Source organism: Aplidium turbinatum, chromosome 3, assembly GCF_918807975.1.
Source record: "Aplidium turbinatum chromosome 3, kaAplTurb1.1, whole genome shotgun sequence".
Lineage (NCBI taxonomy): Eukaryota > Metazoa > Chordata > Ascidiacea > Aplousobranchia > Polyclinidae > Aplidium > Aplidium turbinatum.
The window spans coordinates 46400794-46426966 of NC_137474.1; the positions used below are offsets into that span (position 1 = coordinate 46400794).

General features: G+C 36.8%; 1 protein-coding gene across 1 annotated transcript; it reads right to left on the minus strand.

The window, feature by feature from the left end:
- Positions 1-505: 505 nt before the first annotated feature.
- On the minus strand, positions 506-3825 carry LOC145767486 (uncharacterized). Its single transcript, XM_082579318.1, has 4 exons — positions 3613-3825; positions 3035-3215; positions 2166-2348; positions 506-1935 (listed from the first exon to the last, which is right to left on the minus strand). Exons 1-4 carry the CDS (start codon positions 3805-3807, stop codon positions 1844-1846), a joined length of 651 nt encoding a protein of 216 aa, XP_082435444.1. The 5' UTR covers positions 3808-3825; the 3' UTR covers positions 506-1843.
- Positions 3826-26173: the final 22348 nt, after the last annotated feature.

Consider the following 26173-nt stretch of genomic DNA (forward strand, 5'->3'; position numbering starts at 1 on the left):
TATTGTTCTCATTGTTTTTGTATATGCTCTTGTTGATGATTGTGTTTGCATGATAATCAATGTGGTTATACACAGGCCACATCCTGTTCTTTGTACACCTGTAGCGAATGCAATTACGCTGTCAACGAAAGCGATTGACCTGAAATACCGGTACAAGACAAGAACTACAGTTAAACTGCAGTTGATTTTGGACTTCTCGGTGAATGCGCTTGAGCAATTCTTGTCACTTAGATTTTAAGTGGAACCTTGGATAAATTTAGGCGAATTTTCAAATCTTTGTTTCCTGCATGGATTTCATATGTAACCGAGTGTTTATAAACCGTGTGACGTCATGCTGTTGCTTCCCATGTGAACGTAGATATGATTATTTCAACAACTTCTGGCAACCCTTCATGATATTAGGACAATTTTTCCATTCAGAAGTCGTTGTGGCCTCAGAACAAACTGTGCGCAAAACAATATATGTCACTGCCACAAATGTATTTATTGTGATATGTAGGCTACGATCTGGGCAACAAAAATCAACATATCCCAAACAATGGTAAAACAAAAAGATCTTGTTTCGCTAATTTGGCAAATGCATGCAACACATTATGCAATGTCACAGTCTCCGTGCTGTGCAATTTATTGTTTGTGATTTATGTAAAACATAAATTCATTCATTGGTGAATGCGGCTGTGTAATAAAACATAAATTCATGCATTGTATTGCAGATACAACGCACAAATATTAGTTTCATATGAAAGGCTAAACAACATCCTTGTAGGAAAGGAACCTCCTTCTTATATTGTTTTGTATCCCTCCTGTATGAAAGCTATGCAACGTTGGTTAGAAGCATGAACAACCTGATGACGTCAGATGAGTTTCAACAAGCAATGTTCAAGCCACTGCTAAACTGAACTTAACCTGATGAAAACTAGTCCGGAGTGTCCAGGTAGCGATAAGGTAAATTAAAACGAACTAATAGTGAACTTGATATACACTTTCAAGTTTTAATGAATAAAAATGAATTACAGTACACTGTGATGGCACAACACAAATCTAATGACACTAAAGCAAACATTGCTGCCACATAACGTCCACAGAGCAACAACATCAACTTGACACTATGTGGCAGTAAAGAGAGAAAAGTTTAAATGCAAAAATATGATTGTCCATTCAGTAAGATGACGCACCAGGGCCGTTCGTTCTATCACTGCTTTGCATTTGGCGCAAGTCGCTTGCGAACCTTTATTATTGCTTTTATCTCCAAAAGCCAATACACTACGAGATCAACTTATCCAAATAATTTCTAATACTTTAAGATGTGATAAATGTTTACAACGATAACATCATAATACAGCGAGTGTAATTGAAATAGGAAGAAACATGGGCGCTTTTGAGAGGGACCGAAAATTTTATTTGTAAACGACAATTTCTGGCAAGAATTTGGACTGTATATGATTTAATAAAATCCACAACAAAAGTAGAAAAAGTTTGACGAAGTCTCCATCTAGGCAACTATGTTGTATGACGTGTCTGATTCACAGTCTGTGTTGCTACTACGTCACTAAGATAGCACTGAAGCAAACAACCTAAGCTCTCGTGGAATAAACGACTTTGTACTATAGATGAGGGGCGTCGTTGAACTACGAAAGGATCTATCTTTGTTCAAAACAGGGTTCAAAACACTCTCTTTGCTTTCGCATTAAAGCGACGTAGCAAACATGTGTCAAGCTTTCTTGTTCTAGTAATGTTGCAAGATACTTTGCTACATTCAAGCAGCATTTCAGATGTGAGGTAAAGCGAAATGTCACAACAAAGGTACTGATGACACTTCTAGTAGTGTAGGCTTGGATGACAATTATGGATTCTGTACTGGAGGAATTGTGCCGACTGGTGGAGCAAAAGATTCGATTGGGGGATCCACCGGTTGGGGTTTTCCGTATTGTTTGGCTGCAAAAAATATTGAAAACAATTAATATAGTAAATTCTGCAACAAAACAGTTTAGTTTATTTAATTCAATTCGCTTAAGTTGCCTAATTTGTCTATAAGTGCTGCACTATTCAAACCTCTGCCGCAAGATCAACTTCCTGCTGGGGCTAGAAAATCTGCAGCTTTCTAAGTTATCGCAAAGACACCTTACAAAGAAACATTCAAATGTAATAAAAGATGAAGTATTTACATGAAACTGAGATGATGGTAGCTCCCCAAATGATTCCAATAATCCAACCGATTGGAATGAAAATGATGAAGATCAGCAGCTGCCACAAGCCGCAAATGAGGTTAATAGAAAGGATTTGTTCTGCTGTGAAATTCGGAGGGATCTGGGCGTGGTTCTTGGTGAGTGCTCCCGCTAACATCGTGCCTAGAAACATTAGTTGAAAATAATTACTCGTAGATTTTCAAGATGTAAAGATGGAAGCAAAGAACGATAAACCGCTCGACTGGTCACAAACGATGATGACATCACATATGATGATGATCAAAATTACCAAGTTATCCGGGAAGATTTGTGACAATATGTGTCTGAAATTTTGACAATTTTGGACAAATAGTAAAAAAACGTGTTATTTATGGCCCAGCACTTCACTGGTGTCGTGTAAAGTTAAACGATGCATAACGGTCAAACATAGACAATATGTAACCAAAAAAGAAACGTAAATTATAACCGAAAAAGTAGTAGCAACTTCAGTAAGTGGCAATTAATTCGAAAGCCGAATAAAAATCAATTAGCCATTATTTAAATTTCAACAAGATAAATCAATCAGCCAATCAAGAACACTTTAGGATACTGCTCGGCATAGGGAACGCTGAAAAAAATTACTAACTGAGAATCTAGTTTATCAGACCGCATTGGCTATTATACTCTAATCGTAGGAGCCGAGAGTATTTAGTAACTTAAAAATAAAAATGGATTATCCGAACAATTTGCTAGTCGTCGGACATAGCACTATAATATCACACCAACGCATCATTTTTGTATCTGAATTTTAAGTCACCCAACAGCCATGATGATGATATTCACAAATGATGCTGATGATAATCTCGTACCAGTCCCAGGGATAAGGATGTTGAGAATCCCAGTGAGGGCAGCCCAGCTCATAGGGAGCACTGGGATAGCTTCATACCACTGCTGTAAATCTGTCTTTTGCTTCCTTTCGACGTAAATGACTTGCTGAACCACCGTAGGTTGGGTCGGGACACCCCCAGGCCCCCCTACTGGTAGGGGTTGCTGTGATGGGAAAAAGGATTTAATTTCAAGATTTTTGTGCTACCAACAAACCTCTCGATTATTATGAAACAGTAAGGCTCAAATTATTTGGAGTAGCCTAGCTTTTAAAAATTTATTTATTGTTCAACTGAAGACGCAAATTACTAATATTCCTCAATTAAAAACATTTGAAGTGGCTGCAACTTTCTCATTCTCTTTGTTTACGCCTTTAGTGATACATGAGCGAATAAAGTATTTTGTTTGACAACATTTATTCTTATAAAAAAGTGATTAATATTTTGAGGCAAGCGAATAGAATACTCATTACTCAACATCTACAATAAACTTTATTATTAAAAATGTTTCACTGTCCACCTTGCTCCTTTCAATAGTTCCGGAGTTACCAGGTTCGACTCACATATTGGCCAGTTGGTGGAGGGGCTGCTTGTTGGTCGTATGGAGGACCTGCTTGTGGGGAGTAAGGAGGGGCTGCTTGTTGGTTGTATGGAGGGCCTGCTTGTGGGGGGTAAGGAGGGGCTGCTTGTGAGTCATACGGAGGGGGAGAGTTGGCGAATCCAAGTTGTGGTTTTTCATCGGAAGGATTAGTAGACATTTTATAATCAAATTAACGTTATTTATTCTTGCGAATCTAAATTATAAACAGAATTTCAATAAGAATTGAAGACCTAAGTTAGAGAAATACTTAAGTTTTACTTGGTTAAAATTGAGTTATCACCAAAAATATGTTGTGTAATGGTCAATGCCTGACCCTGCGCAAAATTTGTTTTAAAAAACAGTTTAATTTTGCTATAACAAACGCTGGTATTTGCATAAAAATAAGAGGTTAAGCAACTTTAAAAGATCTTTAACTTGCCTTATCTCCAAAATGGAAGGAAAAGGGACGAACTATGCACGAACGCCTAAGCCCTGAACAGGCATGGTACACAAAGAAGAAGATCAAAAGTCGTATTTTGAGCTGAAGTAATTCTGCAGCTAATTAGACGATTTTGACTATCTGGCATCAACATGTTGTCGATGGCATTTGAACCTTTGAAGCAAAGTGTTCATTCTTTTACAAACGCAGGTTGATTATATGGTTCAACGTGATCATACAACGAGGTTGGGAAAAGGTGGTCTATTGCTCAAAGTGCCTTAAGTTGACTTCTTTCAGAATCTTGTTGTCCGCATGAAGCAGTATCTATGGATACACCATCACACTTGGGTCGACTTTATTCTGAGAAGCCCGAAAAGCTTCTGACGAGGGTGAGGGTCAGGGTCTTACATAAATTACAACAGGTTTCGACCACCTTTCTTCAGCCAAACAAACTCTTTCTCCCAGTCAGTATTGTACTTTCGACTGCTGTCATATGATTGTTTCCTCTTACGCATTGTAACTTAGCTCAACTGGTTGACAACAAACATAGATGCACATAAAGCTGAATAATGCAAATTACCTAAATTTAGGTAAGATACAAAGTTGCCAAGTCAAAAAACAAAAAATTCTTGAAGGCAGAATTCTAAAAAATGCTAAATACATCAAAAAATTGCACATATTATTATAAAAGTTTTGAATAATTAAGAAAAAAGCCCAAAAAAGTTCCAACATGCCAAACACAAATTTTCATGCCAAATGCTTAAAAAAAGCCAGATTTATGGAATTTGGCATTAAACATGCCAATATGGCAACCCTGAGACAAGATTAAAAAATAATGTAGAACAACCAACTGGTATACAAAAACATAAGATCGACTGAATTGGCAAAAAAGGCGAAGGCCCTCGCTCAGCAGTGGCCTATCGTATGCTGCAATTAAAAATGATTATTATCTTCACTGCGTTATGGAGGAAATTGCACAAATGGTAGGCTACCATTTTGGTATGACCCGGCTGGAATCAAACCCGAACCCACCAGCATTATAGCGATAAACACTCGGCCATTGAGCTGGTAATTGATGCTGGACAATAAAACGTTCACAGAATCCTGAGGGAATATTTACGACTGGAATATCTAGCAAGCGTTCAGAGCTAGAAAATTAGACTTATTTACATCAATTTAACATTTAAACACATCGAATCAACGTAAAAAAACAAATTGGCTGATTGGGTTTAGCTCACGTACACAATTGCGATCTCGTTACACACACACAGCGCTATCATTCTTCTTGGAATCTTCTGAATAATTGAACAGAAAGGTTTCTTGTAGACTGCTGTGTTGCAAAGCTCGATGGTAACCTACTCTATTGTTGTTTGTATGGTTATACAGTTAAAGAAATCTCTGGAAGTGTTAGCATAGCCACTGATACTTCATACTAGCTAACAGACTGATGTCTCACAAACACTTACTATGAAAATGTAAAATGTCGCAAAAAGACATCGTCCGGAGACCTACCCAAACAACATATTCCGTCGTTTTTGCATTGATACAACGTCTGCAGACGTCTGTAGACGTTGAGTCAATGTAAAAATGTTGTATTTTTGTATCTGAGAATGAGCACAATGCATGACAAACGTTATTTCATAACAAAGCAGATTGATGGTCTGTGGAAGCTTACACAATACACAGGCTTAGCAAGCATGCCTAACTGGAAATTGGCCGAAACCTTTACCAGGCGATGCAGCTTATATGCACAACCCCATAATGCTGGCAGGACAACAACACCTATCTTGCTTCCATAATCCCTATGTCTTGTCACGATGTAGGCTACTGCTGCATGATTGTGTCACGATGTACCGCTGCATGATTGTTGACATCATAATGACAATAAATTGTATCAATTTTTCCTCTGTTTTGCCGTGTTGAGATTTTTCCGTTAAACCACGGTGAATGTTTCTTTGTTACTTTGAGAATAAGTTTAGTGATGACAAAATGAAATGAACGATATTTATATTGACGTGTTGTGTGACGTAATAATACAGCCACAGTCATTTCATGTGATGCCACTCGTGACCAACGTACATTTGCACTTTTTTACATTGATTATTTCGTTCAGCGAAATGAGGTCACATGTCATTCCTTTCTTTATTTGATTTTCATTTGCATTTACCTCCTTTCTTGTATTTCATTTTCTCAACCGAGAAGGCTTTCGTATCTAACATACATCATTATAACCCTGAGATCATGTTGAGAGCTTTCACGTGGCGATCCAGGAGACTACCTCAACACCACACTTTAGATTACAACAATCATTGCCTGGTTTTCAAGATAACTACGTTTTCCCTCAATGCTTTATTAGTTATAAGTTGAAGAACAATCAATCCCTGCTTCGTTTGTAAAGATATTTACTGACCCTGCTAGGAATCAGGCCAAGGCTTACTAAATCGAGAGGTAGTTCACCAATTTCGCTGCTAGCTGATGTACAACTGCTAGTTCACGTTCTACGTCAATATCGATTTCCGGTTTCATTTCGCACCGACTTCTGCTACTGAGTGATTGCGACAGGTAATTGAGCGTGGTTGCGGCATACCAGCTTGTGCTTCTACAAACTAAGAGCACTCGAGGTGCGAGGTGTCACGTTTTAACTGACTCAGCTTTCCAGCTATTGAATAAATTATTTTGCAATGATTCACCATTCATTATCATCATCATTATGTTCTTTCCTTGTATTAAGGGTTGGATACAATGCGCCATTGTTCTCAATCATGAGCTGTTTGTAGTGCACTTTATAATGCAATTTGTCTATTTGGAGATGTTTGATGTCCAAATCATTCTTCGTCTGTTTTTGTTTCTTTTACCATTTATCTTCCCTTCTATTAATGGTTTTTGTAAGGACTTTCCACGACAGCAAAATCCGTCATTTTTACATTGAGAACAAAAACAACGGATTTTGCTGTCTGGGTTTGCCTTATTGTGTGTCCGAAATTCTTCAATTCTTTTTTTGACTTCTTCATCAACAATCGTGGACGTTACATCAATGTGAAAATAACTGATCTGAAAACTTCAGCAATAACGCCTTGTCGTTTGTTTGCGTGAGCTTCCAGTTTCAGCCAGCCAATAAGTCAATTAGTCCTTACATTGATTCAACATCTGCAGGTAACTTTCTTATTTACAGAATAGTCAAACAATTAGTCTGTAGCCAGAAACACAAGATCAACTCAGTCAGCAAACTTTGAACCTGTATGCAAAATCTCAAGGAATACAAACGTTGAATCAATGCAAAAACAATTAGTTTGCCGGCTGAGTATCAAGTACCGGAGGCTACTAAAGGAAACTTCTGCTGCGACTATGATGTCATAACGTTTCGAAACATTGCTCGACTTTCAACTGTTTGAAACCTTCGTTGCAAGTAGAACCTGTTCTCAACAGTTTCAACACTTCTCATGCCTGCCATCTTTAACTGCGACGGCAGGGATTTCGCTGACAAACAAAAAGCAAACGTCACATTATTTTGCATGTGGTCCACCTGCCAATTAACACCGCGCGAGGCGCTTCTGCAGAAGATAGATCACGTGATACGACAACAGCCGCTGCCGTGGGCGTTCAACAGCTGACACGATAGGATTAGGCATTAGGGTGGGTCGTTTTTGACTTTTTTCGAAATTAAAAAAGGGCTAGTCATAAAAAGTGGCACATGCATAAAAAAATTTTGTGTGCAAAATTTTATCAGTTTGGAGGTGCATCTTCTGCCCCCGCAGGGGGTCAAACTTTCAATTTTTTGAAAAAAAAGGGGAAGTTTCACTTTCTGTTTTAACATAATTTTTTTATATTTTTTTTTCTGGCTAGTTATAAACTGTAAGTAGGATATACCCAGAACTTTCCTATGTAAACGCATGTTCGAAGCTTAAGGTTTACTGCCCCCGCATCGACGACCAAAATGCTGAATTTTCACCAATTTGAGATGCAATTTTGTCCTTGCTCAATACACAAACTTGTCGCTAAAGGGCGAGTTGGTGTTAACGCAGTACACTCATTTATCTTCTGTTCAAACTCTTTCACTGCCATAGGCTTTATCCAAGGCGGGTGAGGAGGGTGATCACCCCCACTACTTGAAGTGGGGGGGGGGGGGGGTGAACAATGCAAAATCACCCCTCACCCCACTCATTTGGCTTTTAAAAGGTTTTGCGATATTTTATTGATCGAATTTTGATAAAAATATTTTCGCTGATATCACTTTTTTGATGATAGCGGTATTTTGGATCCAGATTTAAGTCACTTTCATCAAAAATTTGGCCCTATCACACACGTATGTGATGCAACAAATAAATAAATGGGGCTGAAACACGTTGTAAAAGACTTGTGCATCACTGTGGAAAATCTCGTAAGGCTGCTTTTAGTTAATGGTCCCTCTTCTGCGGAAGCAGAAAGAAGCTTCAGCAAATTACTGTGGTTGAAGACATGGATACGAAGCACCATGTCTTCAACCACCAGAAGGTTTACCAACCAACCAGAAGGTTTACAAAAAAAAAGGTTTACAAAAATAATTCTAAAATACTTGCGTTTTGATGACAACCCGAATCAGGCAAAAAGCTCCTGCAAGATGTCTGGTGGATTGTGGAAATTTTCCACCACTTCAGAAAACGCAATCAATGCTTTTACCACGCAAACGTTTAATGAAAACTGATGCCGCCTTTTTATCAAATAGTTTATGAAGTAAAATGCGTTGACAAGTTTTCAAAGTCTTGGAGAAATTAAGCTTCAACTTAATGGTTCATTAATAATAGATCGGATGATGATGTTCTTTTTCTGATGCTTTCTGACGGTGATTTTCCTTCATCTGATAGTGGTTCAGTAGTTGATGTTTCTTCTACGTTTCCAAATCTTCGATTCATGTTTTTTATTTTACTTGAAAGTCAATCCTTGATCAGGAGCAAGATGTTCATCTTTGCTTTGCTTACAAACGCACGGTACGTGAGACTATCCCCAACTTTTCTACAGCTTTGCACTAGCTTACACGTTTGTTAGTGGGTTGCATATACAAAATATTTTGGAGAGGAGAAGGGCAGTTGGCCCCACGACTACGCCCCTGGTCATATGGATTATACTTGCTGATTATGATTTGGTTATAATAAAAGGAAAAGCGACACAAGTTACAATTTCGAAACAACAAACATGCTGGTTTAAGCTAGCACATCATGAATTGTCACATATTTGCTACTGCTTTCGGCTGCATGTTTACTGGAGTGCAAGAAATTTTACAAGGGGGGAATTGTCCTTCTGTTTCCTTTCCTTGGTTACGCCACTGTGTCATGTATAAGAACACTAGGACAAACAATGGACAGTGACCACGTTTGCTGGACTGGGGAGACTCTTGTAAGTAAGTTTAATAGAAATATAATAATATAATATTTAGTCTAATTATTTATCTGAAGCCGTCGATGCTTGGTTCAGGCAAGGCAATTGAAGAAGAAGAAATAAATTTAAACACTGATTAGAACGACTGAACAGACAGCAAATAAGATTTCACAATAATAACATCGATTCTACGCTCATCGTCGTACTTTGCCCCACTGGATGGTTTCATAAAGTAAGCTATAGAGGCCTATAAAGCTATGATAACATGTGTCTTGAAAAAATACAGTATTACTGCAGAAGTTCTAAAGTTGAATGATCAAATTGGTTGAATCTGTTGGTGGAAACTTGTGGACTTGAAATCAATTTCTTCTACCTAAGCTTCATTAAATTTTGAGCTTTTAATCTTATGTTCTGTTTTTTTTTTTTATTGAAACTAAGAAAAACTGACACAATGCAGCTCCAGTACTTAACTCGATATCGCCTCTCTGTGACAAGCATCCGACCCTTATTCAGTCGCTAGGTGGCCGACGAGACGCAAACAGCAAGCTTTTGCAAAGCTATGACCGAACAATGTCAGGACGCTTTTCATCAGTGGTGACGTAATATCGAGCGTTGTATGGACAGCGACTACTGGAGGCGACGACACTTAAACACTGGATTGTCGTCAATGCAGTGTCGTCAGTACATCTCGGTAGCTTAATGGGTACAGCATTAGTGAGTCAATAAAACAACTTATAAGCAGTTAATAAATTTATTGAATCCCTGTAAATAGATCATAACGAACATTTATCAACACTGGCAAAAAATAACAAAATTGTAATCTTTTAACGTAAAATCAAGAGTTTTGTAGCGATTTGAGATTCAGTGTTCAAATTGGACAATTTGAATTATCAAAACAAATATTTCAAAAGATAAAGTACATTTTGCCTGAAGTTCAAACTCAAAATAACGTCGTCCTGCAGTCATTATTACAGGTTTGCGCGTCGTTGACCTGTATACTGTATATAGGTCGCTATGCTTCTAACTTTAAGCTCATAATACCAAAAGTATTCAACAAAAAAACTTTCCTTTAGAAAATGACGCTGTTCCTCGTCTGTCCGGCTATGATTATAAGCCCTCTCCTTACTCGGCTTCTTTTTGACTCACGCTCAGTGGAAGCTTATTTTAGTAATGAATCCATGTAGCCAGAACACTTTCTTTACATTAATCAAACGCCTACAAACGTTAATTTAATGTATTCAATGACGGATTTGATGTCAACGTAATTATTGGATTGTAGGGTCAGTTCGAAGGATTATGAAGTATTTCGGGCTACAAATATATTCAGCTAAACCATTGAAGCATGAACTTGTAAGTTTGTGGGATTCTTCTTTGATTTTCTGGCTCGTATGAATAACTTCATGGTCGTATGGATCACTGCAAGGCAATTCAACAACTTATACTTTTTGATAGAGCAATGTTTAGTTTTATGTTTTAGAAACTGGAGTTATCGCACAACGAAGGGATCATGCTTTCATTTCGTTGCTGGTTTCAGTGAGAATAGACGCAAATCATGGATAGGACTGAAGTACACAGGATAGCGCAATCAAACTTATTCATCGTAAGAAAACAAAAGGTAGTAGATACGATGCAGCTTGGGTAGGTGCTAGTCTGATACTAGCAAGAATGAGACTATGAAACAATTGCTTTTTCTGCAAGTTCATCGCTTGCTAGTTTATCTGTCAGCCACGAAGTTGAAATGACGTAGAAAGTACGTCAATTGTCGTTGGTTTTATGGAGCGCTATAGCTGTTAGTCAATGTTGTGATGCGCAACTACAAATTGTCAATGCAATTTTGTTTCTTTGTTGAAATGCAAAGAAATGATGTCGCAAAAATAGAGTAGCAAAAAAAACAAAAAGAAAAAAACAGAAACGAAGCGGTGTCTATCGTGGTTTTCATTGGTACATTTGAGTGCAGAAAATATTTCTTGATTAAAAGTCTGTATAGCTTCCGTAGAGGCTACACAGGCATGGTTAACGAAACACAATGCTTTCTGTTCTACAGTTGAGTGCTCAGCTTTATGCTGACGTTTGTGCCGACGTATCTCTCATTCTATACGACATAAAAAGAGAAGAATGTCGTAATTTCTAGAAGTAGTGCTTTTCAGAGTTACAGTAGCTTTTAGTTGAGCATGTTTAGCGAATAGAGTGTTGATAAAGGAGTTACACGGCTTGTTTGAACTTCAAATGATGCAGGATTTGCCGAAGGTTTCAAGTAAACGATTACTGCGATCCCAGGGAACTGCTAACGCTGATTAGTTCTTAGAATACACAATTTATATTCCTCCTAATTGTTTGGTTTTGTTTTAAACTAGTCATCATGCAATTCAAATCAAACAGTTTGGTTAAATATTTTATGATTGAACTCATCTGAGCAATCGGTTCAGTTACGCCAGGGGTGTTCAAACTTTTTCCCCGTCTGGCCAAATTTGATAATGCGGAAGTGCCCACAGGCCAACAACCCCTGGTATTCTTGTTTTGTTCGAAGTCTGGTGCATTATGAAGCAATATCGTATTATTTAATGTTATTTTCTTACAACAAAGCAACATGCAGGTTTAAGTATTTTGTTATTTAAGTTAAATATCACGGCATGTAATAAGTTAGGCTATGAGTTATCAGCTTTTCTATCATCGATAGAAATATCCAAAAACTCTGCATAATATAGCTGTGCAGATGTGAAGAATGAAAGTGACGTCTTGATTTCTACCCCCAGGTTAAATTTAGTTTGAGGTTTGTGGTAGACAAGCATAAAGCATCACGTATGCGAGAGTCGCTCAGTTTTGATCTCAAGCGGTTCTTGTTCAAATTCATAATCGAGAACGTCTGCTCCAACAAATATGTTGAACCGGACAAGCTCAACTTTTTCGTTGCTAAACGTTCGTATTTCAGGGATTTTTATACGGCTGCTGGTAAGCAAGCACAAGGGAAAGATGTTTCTGTTGACTTTGGCACTAGACGTCGCAGTGAAGCTCAATTAGCTGCAGGTGATCCGAGCCTCATCAGGGTTGGCGCAGAAAGAAGTGAAAGCGGTCGTTGAATTTGCTAACAAGAAAATGAAGGAATAGTTGATTAGCAATTGTGACACAATGATAATTCAAACTTTTCTTGCCGGCTTTTCTCTTGTTTGAGAAAATGCTATCTATTCTTTAATTTTTTTTAATTGCAAGTTGAATTTGTATGATTTGAGTTTGGCCTGCGGACCGGACTTTAGTCTTTCCTGAGTTAATTAGGTCTTACATACAGTATTTCACATCTTATAAAATCAGTATTAATTGTATGTGAACTTTATCATGAATTCTGCAACACATTTGGCCCTACTATTAGTCGTATACATTATAATTACTCGCTCATAGGTTTATATAAGATTGTTAGACTCTGACGTCAACAATGGACAATCAATCCTCAGCAACACACCACCCTCTTGATGAAGACGCAGAGAGATCATCCATTAATTTGCATCAGGAATCATTTAAAGTATGTTTTCTATTTTATTTATTGTTTTCATGTAATAAACTAATTGTACTTGATCAAATCGGAATTAAACTTTTGCTTTATTGAAGGAGTTTACAAGTCAAATAAACTTCTTTGCAAGCACAGCAATATAAGACAAAATTTCAGTTTTTATGCTTTTCTGCTTTTTGCAATATTTTTTTTGTTTTGAATATTTGTCAGTCTGATAAATGATAATTCTTTGAAACACATTGTGCAAGCTTGCCTACATTTAATTGTTCTGACGCTTTTGTTCTAGAGAAGTTTGTAATAGTTTTGTATTTTTTTCGAGTTCACAAGGAATCTACAATGCGTTGCTTCTTATTTCGAAATGAATTTCTTAGCTGAGAAACTTAATTTGAAACTAAATTCAATCAAAAAAATAAAAAATTATTTATTCTAAAGATTCAAAGGATTTCAAACTGTTTTAGGCCTTCAGCTTAAATTGCGTTGTTTGGTTGGGTTGGTTTGCACTTAGTGTGGTGACAGTTATTGCCATACTTCTCTACCGGTATCATGTTACTACCATTTTGTTTACGATTCATGTCACTTTATGATTATTTATTTTTCAGGAACACTCTTCAACAAATTTCAGTGGTTCTGCTGGCTTTGTAGATTCAACTGGTACAGCCAATCAGAATGTGACAAATGTCCACAATCATCCTCAACAAGGTGAGTTGTGAGTTATGCTGAGTCATACTTTCTCAAATATTCGTATGACTTACGTCATTTGTTCAATACCGGTATGTAATGAGCTGATTCTACTTGCAAGAGAAGTTCCCACGGTGACTATTTGTCATTTAATTCCAACCGAGATTTCACTTGCATGATAACTCGTTAATTTGGTGGCTGGTTTTGACGTTGTTATGACTTTTGTATGTCCCCTATTAAATGCCTCACTTGTTTTTAGAAGTGATTTTTATTTTTGATACGTTGTTCTATAATCCGATTAAAATCATTATCCGTATAACGCTTCATCTGGTTAAACGCATAACCAAGTTGTATAAAATGCTTGGCTGATTGATTATGCAATTAACCGGATTCTTGAAAGGGTGAACGATTTTAGTTGAAAGGTTTGACTTTTGTAGAGATGTGTAGTCGAGTGCGTGGAGTTGATGGGTAGTTTTGTACGGTTTAAAAGTGTGAACTATTGTTATACAAATCACGTTCTTGAAAATCAACTGTTTTGATATTTTATTTCAGAGAAAAAATTGAAACAATGTTTGGAGAATCGAGCAAGAGAGATTTCTGGCACCGCATCACTTCCAATCGATCTTGATCTTTCTGTCAAGTTTGAAAACTTACAATTACAAAGTGGAGTTCAAAGGTCATTTAAAGAACTTGATGAAGGTGGTCACTACAATAAAAGAAAAGATTTTGAAGACATTGCTATGCGCCCGGTGCAAGGGAACATAAACATGGACGAAATATTTGATCTTGCTATGGCTGAGGCTACAATTGAAGCAAGACGAAAAACCAGCACTGAGGAGGCTCGCAGAAAATTTGTTAATTGCCATGGAAACAGGATTGGTCTTATCGGACAAGCGGGAATCGGAAAGTCAACGCTGGTTAAAAGAATGACTCAACTCATTTTAGATCGTAAAGTCCTTCCAGATACTGAGTATATTTTTTATATTCAGTTTAGAGACGTTGACTTTTCATCTGAAACAACGCTGTTTCGCTTTATGATGACTGGGTGCGATTGGGAGCATTCTGAGGAGTCTGATAAAATGTGGATAGACAAACTTAAAGATAATCCCAATGTTGTGTTTGTATTTGATGGTCTGGATGAAGCAAACACTGATCAAGTTTCCCAGAAAAATCCAACGAAAAGTAAATCCGCCAGTACGATTGTACGGAAAATCTTAAGCGGCCAGAATTTTCCTTTGTCTAAGAAAATAATCACTTCTCGACCCAGACAATTCTTTGAGCTAGACCCGGAGTACAGGCCACAATTTGCGATTGACGTGCTTGGATTAAACCAAGAATCCCAAGACAAACTGGGTCAACAAATCTGCCAAGACAACTTTCAAAAAGTGCAAGAATTCTTGCATACTCATCCTGATGTCTCAGCGTCATGTTTCGTTCCTGTCAATTGCATCATTATACATGGTGTTCTTGCTATGTCAGTGAAGAGCGATGGGGAGATTTCTATTCGATCTTTGACGGATGTTTTTGTTGAAGCACTTGGCCACTATATTAGATCAGATCATTTGCATGGAAATAATGAAGAAGTTTGGAAGCTAGCCGGTCTTGCATGGAATGGGTTTATCAATCGCAAGATTGTTTTCACTGAAGATGATTTTGAAAACATCGAAATAAATCCGGAAACGCTCCAGTCCTTTCTATGTCCTGCAACAGAGAAAAACATCAAGTTTAAAATTTTGGATGGGGATAGAAAGTTCTGTTTTTCTCACCTGATTTGGCAAGAGTTGTTTGCAGCTATCTACGCAGTGTTTGTATTGCCAAGAAAAGAATTTGAGAAGCATCTTGAAGAAATGTCTAATCCATTATGGGAAGTTGTAAGCAAGTTTATGTTTGGGCTTACTCATCCTGCTGTGATGAAAAAGATGAAGAATTATCGTGCAAAAATCAAGGAATCTAACTCCAAAAAAAAGATGCTTTTTGATCTTACTGTAAGATTAATGAGAGAATATGCAGAAAAAGCAAACATGGTGTTTGGAAATATGCAAATTGGTGATGACACAAGACGATTGCTTTTTACTACTTGTTCTTGGGTTCAAGAAGCCGATGATCCCGTAGTGACAGCAAAAGTAGTTAGGGGACTTCCACAACAAGTGTTTGCGATGTATTCAATGCTTCCAATGGATGTTTCCTGTTTACTTTATGTTTTGCGAAAAGCAAAGAAGCCGTTTTCCATGAATGCTGCCCGAGTTGACTTCTACCAGAATAGTCTGCAGAAATTGTTCAAAGGATTTTCTACAGGACAAGTGAAAGTTAGTTAAGCTTTTAAACATTTTTGTAGACAATCAGCGCACACATTTCTTTAATATTCATCTACCAATTCATAATTCATAATAACTTTGCTATTAAAATGTTTATCAAGTGCTTTGTTTGAAGTTCACTGCAATTATATACAGTCACTTAGGCGCATGTCAAGTAGGCGCCCTCACTGTCCTCGCTGTGCACGTGTTGACTTACTTTATCGCATGATTATTCGCTATTGACAGTAACGTGTATTTTCTTGGGTGTACTCAATAAATTATACTATGGTACATTTGTGTTATTTGTTACAGATAAATGTGCTCAACCTGACGGCCAGTTCCATCAACCATGATGCGGCTGCTGATCTAGAAGATGTAATACCAAATACAAGGGAGTTGAGGCTGGATAGTTGTGAAATTAGCAGCCATGCCATTATGATGATTGCACACAAGATTGCTAGTTTGAAACAACCGGTGAATATTCACTGTGTGTGTGTCCAGTTTTAATACAATGTTGTCTCAATTACCGAGGATGGACGCATCTATCTCAATGTGTTGCAATCGCTTTCAAGTCTCGTCTCCATGCATATTTGTTCCGAGTGTCATCTTTTGAGTGAATTTTAGTGCTTGTATTCCCTTATCTTGTCTTGCTTTCTTTGACCGTCCACTTGTCATTCCAGCACTTTGAAGATTAGGTTTGTCTATTACTTGTCATTCTGTTCAAACCATGATCTTGACTTCTCCTTGAATCTGTCTTCACCCCCTGCGCTTTCCTCGTTTAGTTTTCGACGACATATTAGCTGTCATACAACCAATGCAAGTTGATCAGTTCTTCAGTGTATCTTTCTTTTTGATCACACAGCACATCGCTCTGCAGTCCTTAAAATTACAATTTCAGTTTCCTGTAAGCGCCATGTCTCACTTCAAACAGCACTGTCGATCTCACATCACCACAGTTATTTTTGTCTTTCATGTTAAATGAAAATCTTTTGATGTTAACACGATTTTCGTTGCATTAAAATGGCTCCTTCTACTATTCAAATCATCTATTGTGTCACTTATCATTAGCAAATACAGTTTTCATCAACATTTCTGCTTTTCGATATTAGTTCGACTTTCGGGGTGTGCGCTTGAGCAACGCACGTTCAGGACTGCTCTCTATTCAGCGGCACCTAGTGAATGGAATAATTTCCTGGCAACAACACTTCAACGATCGGAAACTTTACTCTGCCTATCTCGGTAACTGGCCCTGCGTCAAGAGCCTCTACAAGTATGCGAAACTACCAGGAATAACCAATCAAGGCTTTGTCAGTCCAAGGATAAAGATTCAAAACCAACCAACCAAATAATATAATAAAGAATAAATACTATTATTACTACAAAAAGTGCTCAATGCCAAAGGAAAAAGCCAAGTAGAGCAAATTACATTAAATATAATTATTACTTTCTAAAACCTTTACAGCCTGTTTCACCCTGAAAGGGGGATCCTTAAAGAAAGAATGTCCTTATTCAAATAGAATAAATAATAAAACAAAATTCAAATATAATCTATTTAGATAAAGACCTTCTGATGATCCCTCTTTCAGGGTGAAAGAGGTTGTAGCAGTCTTAGAACGTAATAACTACATTTGATGTAAGAAATGTAATTTATTTGATTGTATCATAAATTTTGTTTATCAACCATGTCTACATCTTAACTTGCAGGGATAAAATTCCTTTGATTGTAAAAAAAACTCTCATAGGAAATCCGAAATCTCGCTTATTAGATCGGTGGAAAGACGACTACATAAACAAAGAGATACTGTAATTTTAATTTCCCATTTGGCAAAATCAAAGCAAATTGGTGATAGTTGCAATTTTGTAATTTTACTTTTGAAATGATCCGTAGTGGGCGAAACACTCGCTTCCAATCATGCGATAGTGGTTCGTTCCTGGCATGTTCAATACCTAGGGTGTATTAAACTGGGTGAGCGTAGTTGCCGAACAAAAAGCTGGCCACAATAATCTCGTTAAGTACCTAGAGTAATGAGAACTTCATATTCTTATTCTTCTATGCTAGGTATTAAGTATTGGACTGCCTTGATGTTTGTCACATCCATGATACATGTTCTATTTTCAGATCGATGTACTCAAACTGCGCGACAATTCCATTGACGACGATGCGGCTGATGGGTTAGCAAAAGCAATTCCTAATATAAAGAGGTTCATGATCCCACGATGCCAACTCACCCAACACGCTAAAAACTTGATTTGTGATGCCGTTTCTTGTTTGAAGGAACCGGTGAATATTAAATGATTATTGCATAGTTCAATTATTTAGTTTTGTATTAAATGTCTTTAAATGTTCTCCAATACATCAGCTACGTTTTTACAGTGACAACACTGTTGCAGTGAAGTTTGTTAGGAATTGGGTTGATAATAACAATAATGTTATGGGTTATTTATTGTCGCTTTACAACAACCACTTATTCCAGCTCGGTGTTCCAGCCATTAGAGTCCATGCCTTTGCATCGGTAGACAATGAGCCATGAGTTTCTTGGTTCATATTAAATCCTTTTTTTAAAAGTCCTGATTCTTATTTTTGCTTGGCAATCAAAGAAATAGGTGCAAGGTAATAATGTAGCCTACTCGGATAAGTCTCTGTATTTTTTTGCTGATATTATCTAATTTGTGATGGATAGAGCGCTATAGAATTGATAAAAACTTTACCCTTGTTATTGCTGAAGGCCTAGTACATTGAGGGCATCCTCACACCCCGATTCTTGATATTAGCCTACCTGTGACTCCTGTGAGCTACATTTTTGCTCTTGTTAATTTTATTGTAGACATGAATGTTTTAGAGCGTTATTTGGATATTTAAATTTTCATATTCACATTTTCATCATCTGCAGCAACAATTCGCATTATTATGAATCAATGAGTTATTGTCATTGTTTTTGTACGTCATGATACACGTGTGTTTGTAGATGGATGAGCTCAATCTCAGCGCCAATCATATTTGCGATGAAGAGGCTTCTACGTTGGCAAAAGCAATCCTGAAAATACGAATATTGAAACTGAGAGAATGTCTACTCACCAGTGATGCCATCATCATGATATCAGAACACATTGCTCGTTTGGAACAACCGGTGAATATTGATTGAATATTGTGTTGTTATTCAAATGTTATGTAATTTCTGCACGACAAAATTTTGCATAACAGTTAGGGAAGAATAACATGTATATTTGATAAAACTACCATTCAACGTTTTATAGGAAGAGAAAACTTTTTCTCGAACCGTTCAAAATTTCATGATCAGATCACCGCTTCAATGCGTGATGGAAGTCATGAAATTTTGAACGGTTTGAGAAAAAGTTTTCTCTGCCTATAAAACGTTGAATAGTAGTTTTATCAAATATTTCTGGAAACTTCCTTGGTTTCGTATTATCTGAATAACATGTATGTCCACAAATACCGAATACTTTGACAATAGATGACTTTAAGTAGCTACTGTAGAATGAGTGGAAAATTTCCTGCTTTATTGAAGGAGTCTTACTTCAATACAAAATCGATGCCCATGAATGTATATTAGGGTGGGCCGTTTTTGACTTTTTTTCGAAATTCAAAAACGGCTACTCATAAAAAGTGGCACATGCATGAAAAAATTACGTGTGCAAAATTTTGTCAGTTTGGGGGTGCATCTTCTGCCCCCGCAGGGGGGTCAAAGTTTCAATTTTTTGAAAAAAAAGGGGAAATTTCACTTTCCGTTTTAACATAATTTTTTTTATAATTTTTCTACTGGCTAGTTATAAATTGTAAGTGGGATGTACCCAGAACTTTCCTATGTAAAGGCATGTTCGAAGCTTAAGGTTTACTGCCCCCGCATCGACGACCAAAATGCTGAATTTTCACCAATTTGAGATGCTATTTTGTCATTGCTCAATAAACAAACTTGTCGCAAAAGGGCGAGATGGTGTTAACGCTGTACGCTCATTTATGTTCTGTCCATTAACTTTGCAGGATGATACGAATGAGGTACGAACATATTTATGATAAAGAGTTACAAAAAAAAATGAATAACCTTTTGAAGTCAATTTCTAGAGATGGGCCTAAATTTCAGCAAAATTTGGATCAAATGAAAGAATCTGCAAAGTAAAAATATTTGAAATCGGTTGTTGTAGCCTAAGTGTTCCAATTTTCCGCAATGTAGGCTATTTGCCCGCAGAAAAATCGTGTCCCAGTTACAGAACAACACTTCCTTCTTGATCAAAGAACAACTCGCATAATGGTGATTGATAAACATGATAAATCGGCCACAAAATCTAATTTTAAACGTTTTCCGAGGAGAGTCGCAAAATCAGAACAATTCCGTTCTTTACGTAAGGACACAAGAGCAGGCACAAGTAGCGCTTTGGTTAAAACACCTTTAATTTATCTACTCAAGCTCAGAAACTTTGTCATCCAATGAAGAACGCTGCGAAGACTTTGATTATCAACCCAGTTTTGCCTCGAAAAACCCCAGAAAAAGCAAGGTTGCTTCCAGTTTAGTAGTATTTGCTGAATCATGCGATCGTACTGGTATTTCAGATAGGTCTGCAGCACTTATTGCTTCATCATTTCTACAAGATGCGGGAGTTGTAACGGATAGCGAATCTCAATCAGTCATAGATAAAAGCAAAGTGAGAAGAGCGAGAAAAAAAATGAGGTTTACAACTCAAATGGAAAGTAGGCCTATCATGTGCATAAATTTGCAAAGCATATATTTTGATGACCGAAAAGATTAAACCATCAAAAAAAATGAAATTGCTTGGCGACTTCGAAAACATTTTGAAGTTGAAGAACACATTACTTTACTTGAGGAGCCAAGTTATCATTTCATTGGTCATTTTACTGCAGTCAACTGATCTAATGTGTCAATAGCTACCGGGATTCTTGCATATCTTGGATCCAATAAAATTAGCTACGATAATGTAATGGCAATTGGATGCGATGGAACCGCAATAAACACAGGTCAAAAAAGGCATCGTGATAATGCTCCTGGAAGATCATTTCTAAAAGCCAATTCAATGGTTAATATGCCTAAAATTGCCTATACTCCATAGTAATGAATTGCCTCTTAGGCATCTTATAAAAGATATGGCAATATTAGCAGACCTGATAGCTTCACTGGGCCCATTATAAAGCAGCTAGCCACTGTCACACAACTAGATGTTGTAAAATATAAAGCAGTTCCTGCACCAGAGATTTAAATTGATGAAAATGACCTCAGCACTGACCAAAAATATCTTCTACACATGCAATGAGCAGTGAAAGTTGGAGATGTATCTATTCATTTCGCATATAGGTAGGAGTCCAGGTATGATGAACAACTCAAGATGGTTGAACACAGCCAAAATAGAATTCTACATTTATATGTTGCATCTAACGCGTCAGCTGTATTGGTGGAACGTGTGGACTATATTATGAATGTTTATATTCCAGTATGGTTTGCCATTATAAAGGAAAGCAATTTCACTAATGGCCAAAAACATTTCTTTAAAATTCTACACTATGCTCAGAAGCTATCGAATAAACCCCCAATATCCTCAACAAAGTAATATAGAGCAATGCGTTTTATGCCCATCCTGAAAACATTTGTAAATGACAAATTTGTGTAAACAAAATCATGATAACAATTCACGTGGAACTGTACAGTACATTCCATTTACGGAACCTGCAGATCATATTGCTTTTATTCTGAAGTAGTCTAAATTATAGGTTGCGTTTTATAGATGCAACTCATCAAACGTAGGCTAACATTGCTTTTAGTTTAAGCAAGACTACGTCTTATAGTTTGTCAGTTCGTATCATCCTGCAAAGTTAATGGACAGAACATAAATGAGCGCACAGCGTTAGCACCATCTCGCCCTTTTGCGACAAGTTTGTTTATTGAGCAATGACAAAAATAGCATTTCAAATTGGTGAAAATTCAGCATTTTGGTCGTCGATGCGGGGGCAGTAAACCTTAAGCTTCGAACATGCCTTTACATAGGAAAGTTCTGGGTACATCCCACTTACAATTTATAACTAGCCAGTAGAAAAATTATAAAAAAAATTATGTTAAAACGGAAAGTGAAATTTCCCTCTTTTTTTTCAAAAAATTGAAAGTTTGACCCCCCTGCGGGGGCAGAAGATGCATCCCCAAACTGACAAAATTTTGCACACGTAATTTTTTCATGCATGTGCCACTTTTTATGAGTTGCCGTTTTTGAATTTCGAAAAAAAGTCAAAAACGGCCCACCCTAATGTATATAGTTTTTATTCAACTTTGTTTAGGTATATTTTGTTATGTTATTAAAATCTTGTTTATCGTTAAAAATTGAAAATGTTTTTACGCCAAATGACATTTTGTCATTTTACACTTTTAAATCTGTTTAATCCTTTAATCTATCTTGTGTTTGTAGATGGATGAGCTTGATCTTAGGGAAAACCTCATTGATGATAACGCCGCTGATAAGCTGGCAGAGGCAATACCGAAAATAAAAAACTTGACTCTGAGAGAATGCAAACTCAGCAGCCATGCAGTGATAGTGATTTCAGACAAGATTGCTTGTTTAGACGAACCGGTAAATCTTGAATATTTAGTTTATATTTCAATTCTTTAGCTTTGCATCACCTTAGATATTAAACTTGCCTACAATCTGACCACATCGACACAACAACACTTTATCGTAACAACACAAATGTGGTACCCAAGTAAGGATTCGAACTAACGCTGAATAAGATCACAATATAGAAGTGAATAAAGTAGTTACCCTGAGGCAATCAATCTATTTGTAAGAGCTAGGAAGTTCCAATTGTGTTCCAAAAAAATGCATTAGGGGTTTTGTGTTTACTCTATATAACAATCGACTGTTAAGAGTAAGTTGTATCCTCATTTCTCACAGTCCTTCCTAAAACCAATGCCTCGCCCGGACCAGAATTATCTTGGAAGGAATGGGTGAAGCTCAATCGCTTGAGAACTGGGGTAGGCCGTTTCAATGGCAACATGTTTCAATCGAGCCTCGCCGACTCACCATTTTGTTAATGTGACTCAGATTTTCAGACTACATACCACATTATCTACCAATGTTCTGCAGCGGACCCCAGGATAGACTTGTGGACCTAACAACGCTCGATGAACACACAATCTGTTGGCTTTGTGCATAATTATAACAATGTGACCTGCTGTAGCCTCAAACACAAGAAGAACATAATCCAGTCGTGAAAAGTTTTGCAATGAGTCTAGAGTTGCTATAACCTACTGGACTGCTGCACGTGATGACAAAATGTGTCATCAATATACCTTCGAGTTTTCACTCTTTGTATTATAAACACACAAAGCTGAGTAACTCAACCAGATTTAACATATTTACGTTTAATTTTACAACATTCATGTAAAGAACTACATTAAAACAAATTTTGTATCAAAAGGTTTTCGACATCATATAACGTCCTCGTCAGAAATAACAATTTATTAAACCACAATATTATCCACAACTCAATGATCTTAGCTACTATATCTACTATCTTTTTGTTATGCAATCTTAAAATATGATCTGTATAATATAGATATTATCTATACATCTCAATGAACAAAAAGATAGTAGATATAGCAGCTATGTTCATTGAGATGTAGATAATATTATGGTATAATAAATTGTTATTGCTGACGAGGACGTTATATGATATCGAAAATGTTCGATGTAAAATTTGTTTTAATGTATTTCTTTGCTATGAATGTTATAAAAATAAACGGAAATATGTTAAGTCTGGCTAAGTACTCGGCCTTGAATGCTTATGGTTCAGCAAGGCAAACTCTGTAACGAAGCTCTATCGTTTTACTCATTTACAAGATTTCATTTGAGTCACCTTCTACACCACCTTATTGCTTTTTGATAAGTTTTTGCTGCTTTTCATAGAATTAATTTGGTAATCCTGGTCCACCATGCACTGAAAACACTGTCAAATTACAGTGATTAGCAATTATTCGTTCATTGTTGTTAATAGTTGATCGTCTGACTGTGAGTACTGCTCAACTTTATTTGTGATATGTCTGAGAAAAATACAAGGACATGTAAAGACTTGTAATGTAGAAATATTTTTATTTTGTCTAAGTTCACCAAAGATCTGAAATCTTTTTTTAACATACTGAAAGAAATAAATACAAAATGATATTTCATATTTTTGATCTTTTTTTTAACATAAACTGCTTCACTACTAATTGGACATTTTGCACATTCTTACGTTTTAGCTAAATGTTCAACGTCAACGTAGCGTCAACGTGGGTTGTTGTTATTCATATAATTTATTAATCATCCTGCATGTGATAATACTATTTCATGTGTAGATGAATGAGCTCAATCTTAGTCGCAATTCCATCGACGATGATGCGGCTTCCCATTTAGGAAAAGCAATCCCGAAAATAAAAATGTTGAATTTGGGTAATAGCAAACTCAGCAGCCATGCCATTGTTATGATATCACAGCATATTGCCAGCTTGGAACAACAAGTGAGTATTGAATGAATACTACATGGCTTAGTATTTAATTTGTTTCACTTGACCTTTGATATTTTAGAACAGCTCTGAAATCCGCTTGGCAAAAATTTCAAAGCACTTTTGTTCATTTGAAGAGAGAAGTGCTTTCTATGAGGGGCATTTTTAATTTTTCTGCTTTCCATTAGTTGTATTTGTTGGCGCCTTGTACTGACCTCTCACCAGGAACGCCTAAGGTTTTCATTATTCCATGTAGCCAACAAGTTATTTCCATCAAACTGACTGGTGCAATAATCAGAACAAATAGACAGAGTGAGTTTGACACTCTTGAAGTGTTCATTCGAATCCGCACCCAATTACATTATAAGAAAGAAGAAAGTGAAGCAGCCACTAGAGTCTAGTGGTCTCTGTAATTATACCATGAGACAATCAATTTTTACTTTGTTGCCAGGCAATTTGAAATCGTTTGGGGTCACCATGAAAGTGACTGATTTAAAATGCTTTACTACCATAAAATATTTATTTCACTTAAACAATAAATGCTATTATTATTACAAAAAGTGCTCAATACCAAACAAAAAGCCAAGCAGAATGAATCAGATCAAAATTACTGTACAGTAGTTAGTTAAAAGGTTTTTAGTGAACAAGTAACTAATTTTGATAATATTTCACGTATATTTGTACATGATAACTAGCACACGTTTAACGTTGATGTATTAATTTATCGATATGCAATTTCATTTAAATATTTTCACAATAGATCTTGAATATGACAAAGTTATTTTGAATGCAATTAACTTTATTGTAAAACAATAAAATTAATAATGCATGCGTCCACTACTAAAACAAATTCTGTTTCCAAAGTTATTACTGTCTGGTATTTGTGTGCCTTCGGACGATTCCACCCACACCGTTAAGTGTCGTATATACATGACACGACATCGACAGTTGTTAGATCATAACCACAACTGTGACGTGAACTAGCCAGTAGCACGTTTCTAAAAACAAAACAACTAACCCTGAAACAAGAATGTGTAAAATATTTCATGTTGTTTAACTTCGTCATTTACAGTGCGTGCGTAGCAGCAAATGAAATCAATTGATTGAATAAATTCAATTTGGCAACTTTCAAGTCTCTTCTGGTAAAGTTTGTTGTGTACTTATTATGTATAGTTCATGTTGATTCAACATTCATTTACGCTGTTCCAAATCAATGCCATTTTTATACATTTTATTTATCACATCTTAATAGCCGAGTGATGAGAGCCATGATGCGGCACTTTAAAGGACACCGGTTCGACACCGCTCAATAGCATGCGGATGTGTCTTTGGCAAGATACTTAGTAGAATGTCTGAAGGTGGACACGACTATTTGATTCCTTACCTTCCAGCCCTCTTAATCTAAATGTTCAACCAACGGGTGTACGCCTGGATATGAAAAAACATTTTGTACAATATTTGTTTGCAGATGGATTTGCTCAACCTCAATTACAGTTCCATCAATGATGATGCGGCTGCTAACTTGGCAGAGGCAATTCCGATGATAAAGACGATGCACCTGGAGTCATGCCAACTGAGCAGCCATGCTGCAGATTTGATTGCAAATAAAATTGCTAGTTTAAAGGAGCCGGTGAATATTGAGTAATGATTGCATGAGTTTAATGCTTGTTTATTTGTGTTGTACGTATCGTACCTGCAGAAGTTGTTTCAAGCAAGTAGAATTTCAGGTATTTAACAATAATACCAAATGCCTTTCTCATCTAGTATAAAGAGCAGAAGGTAGG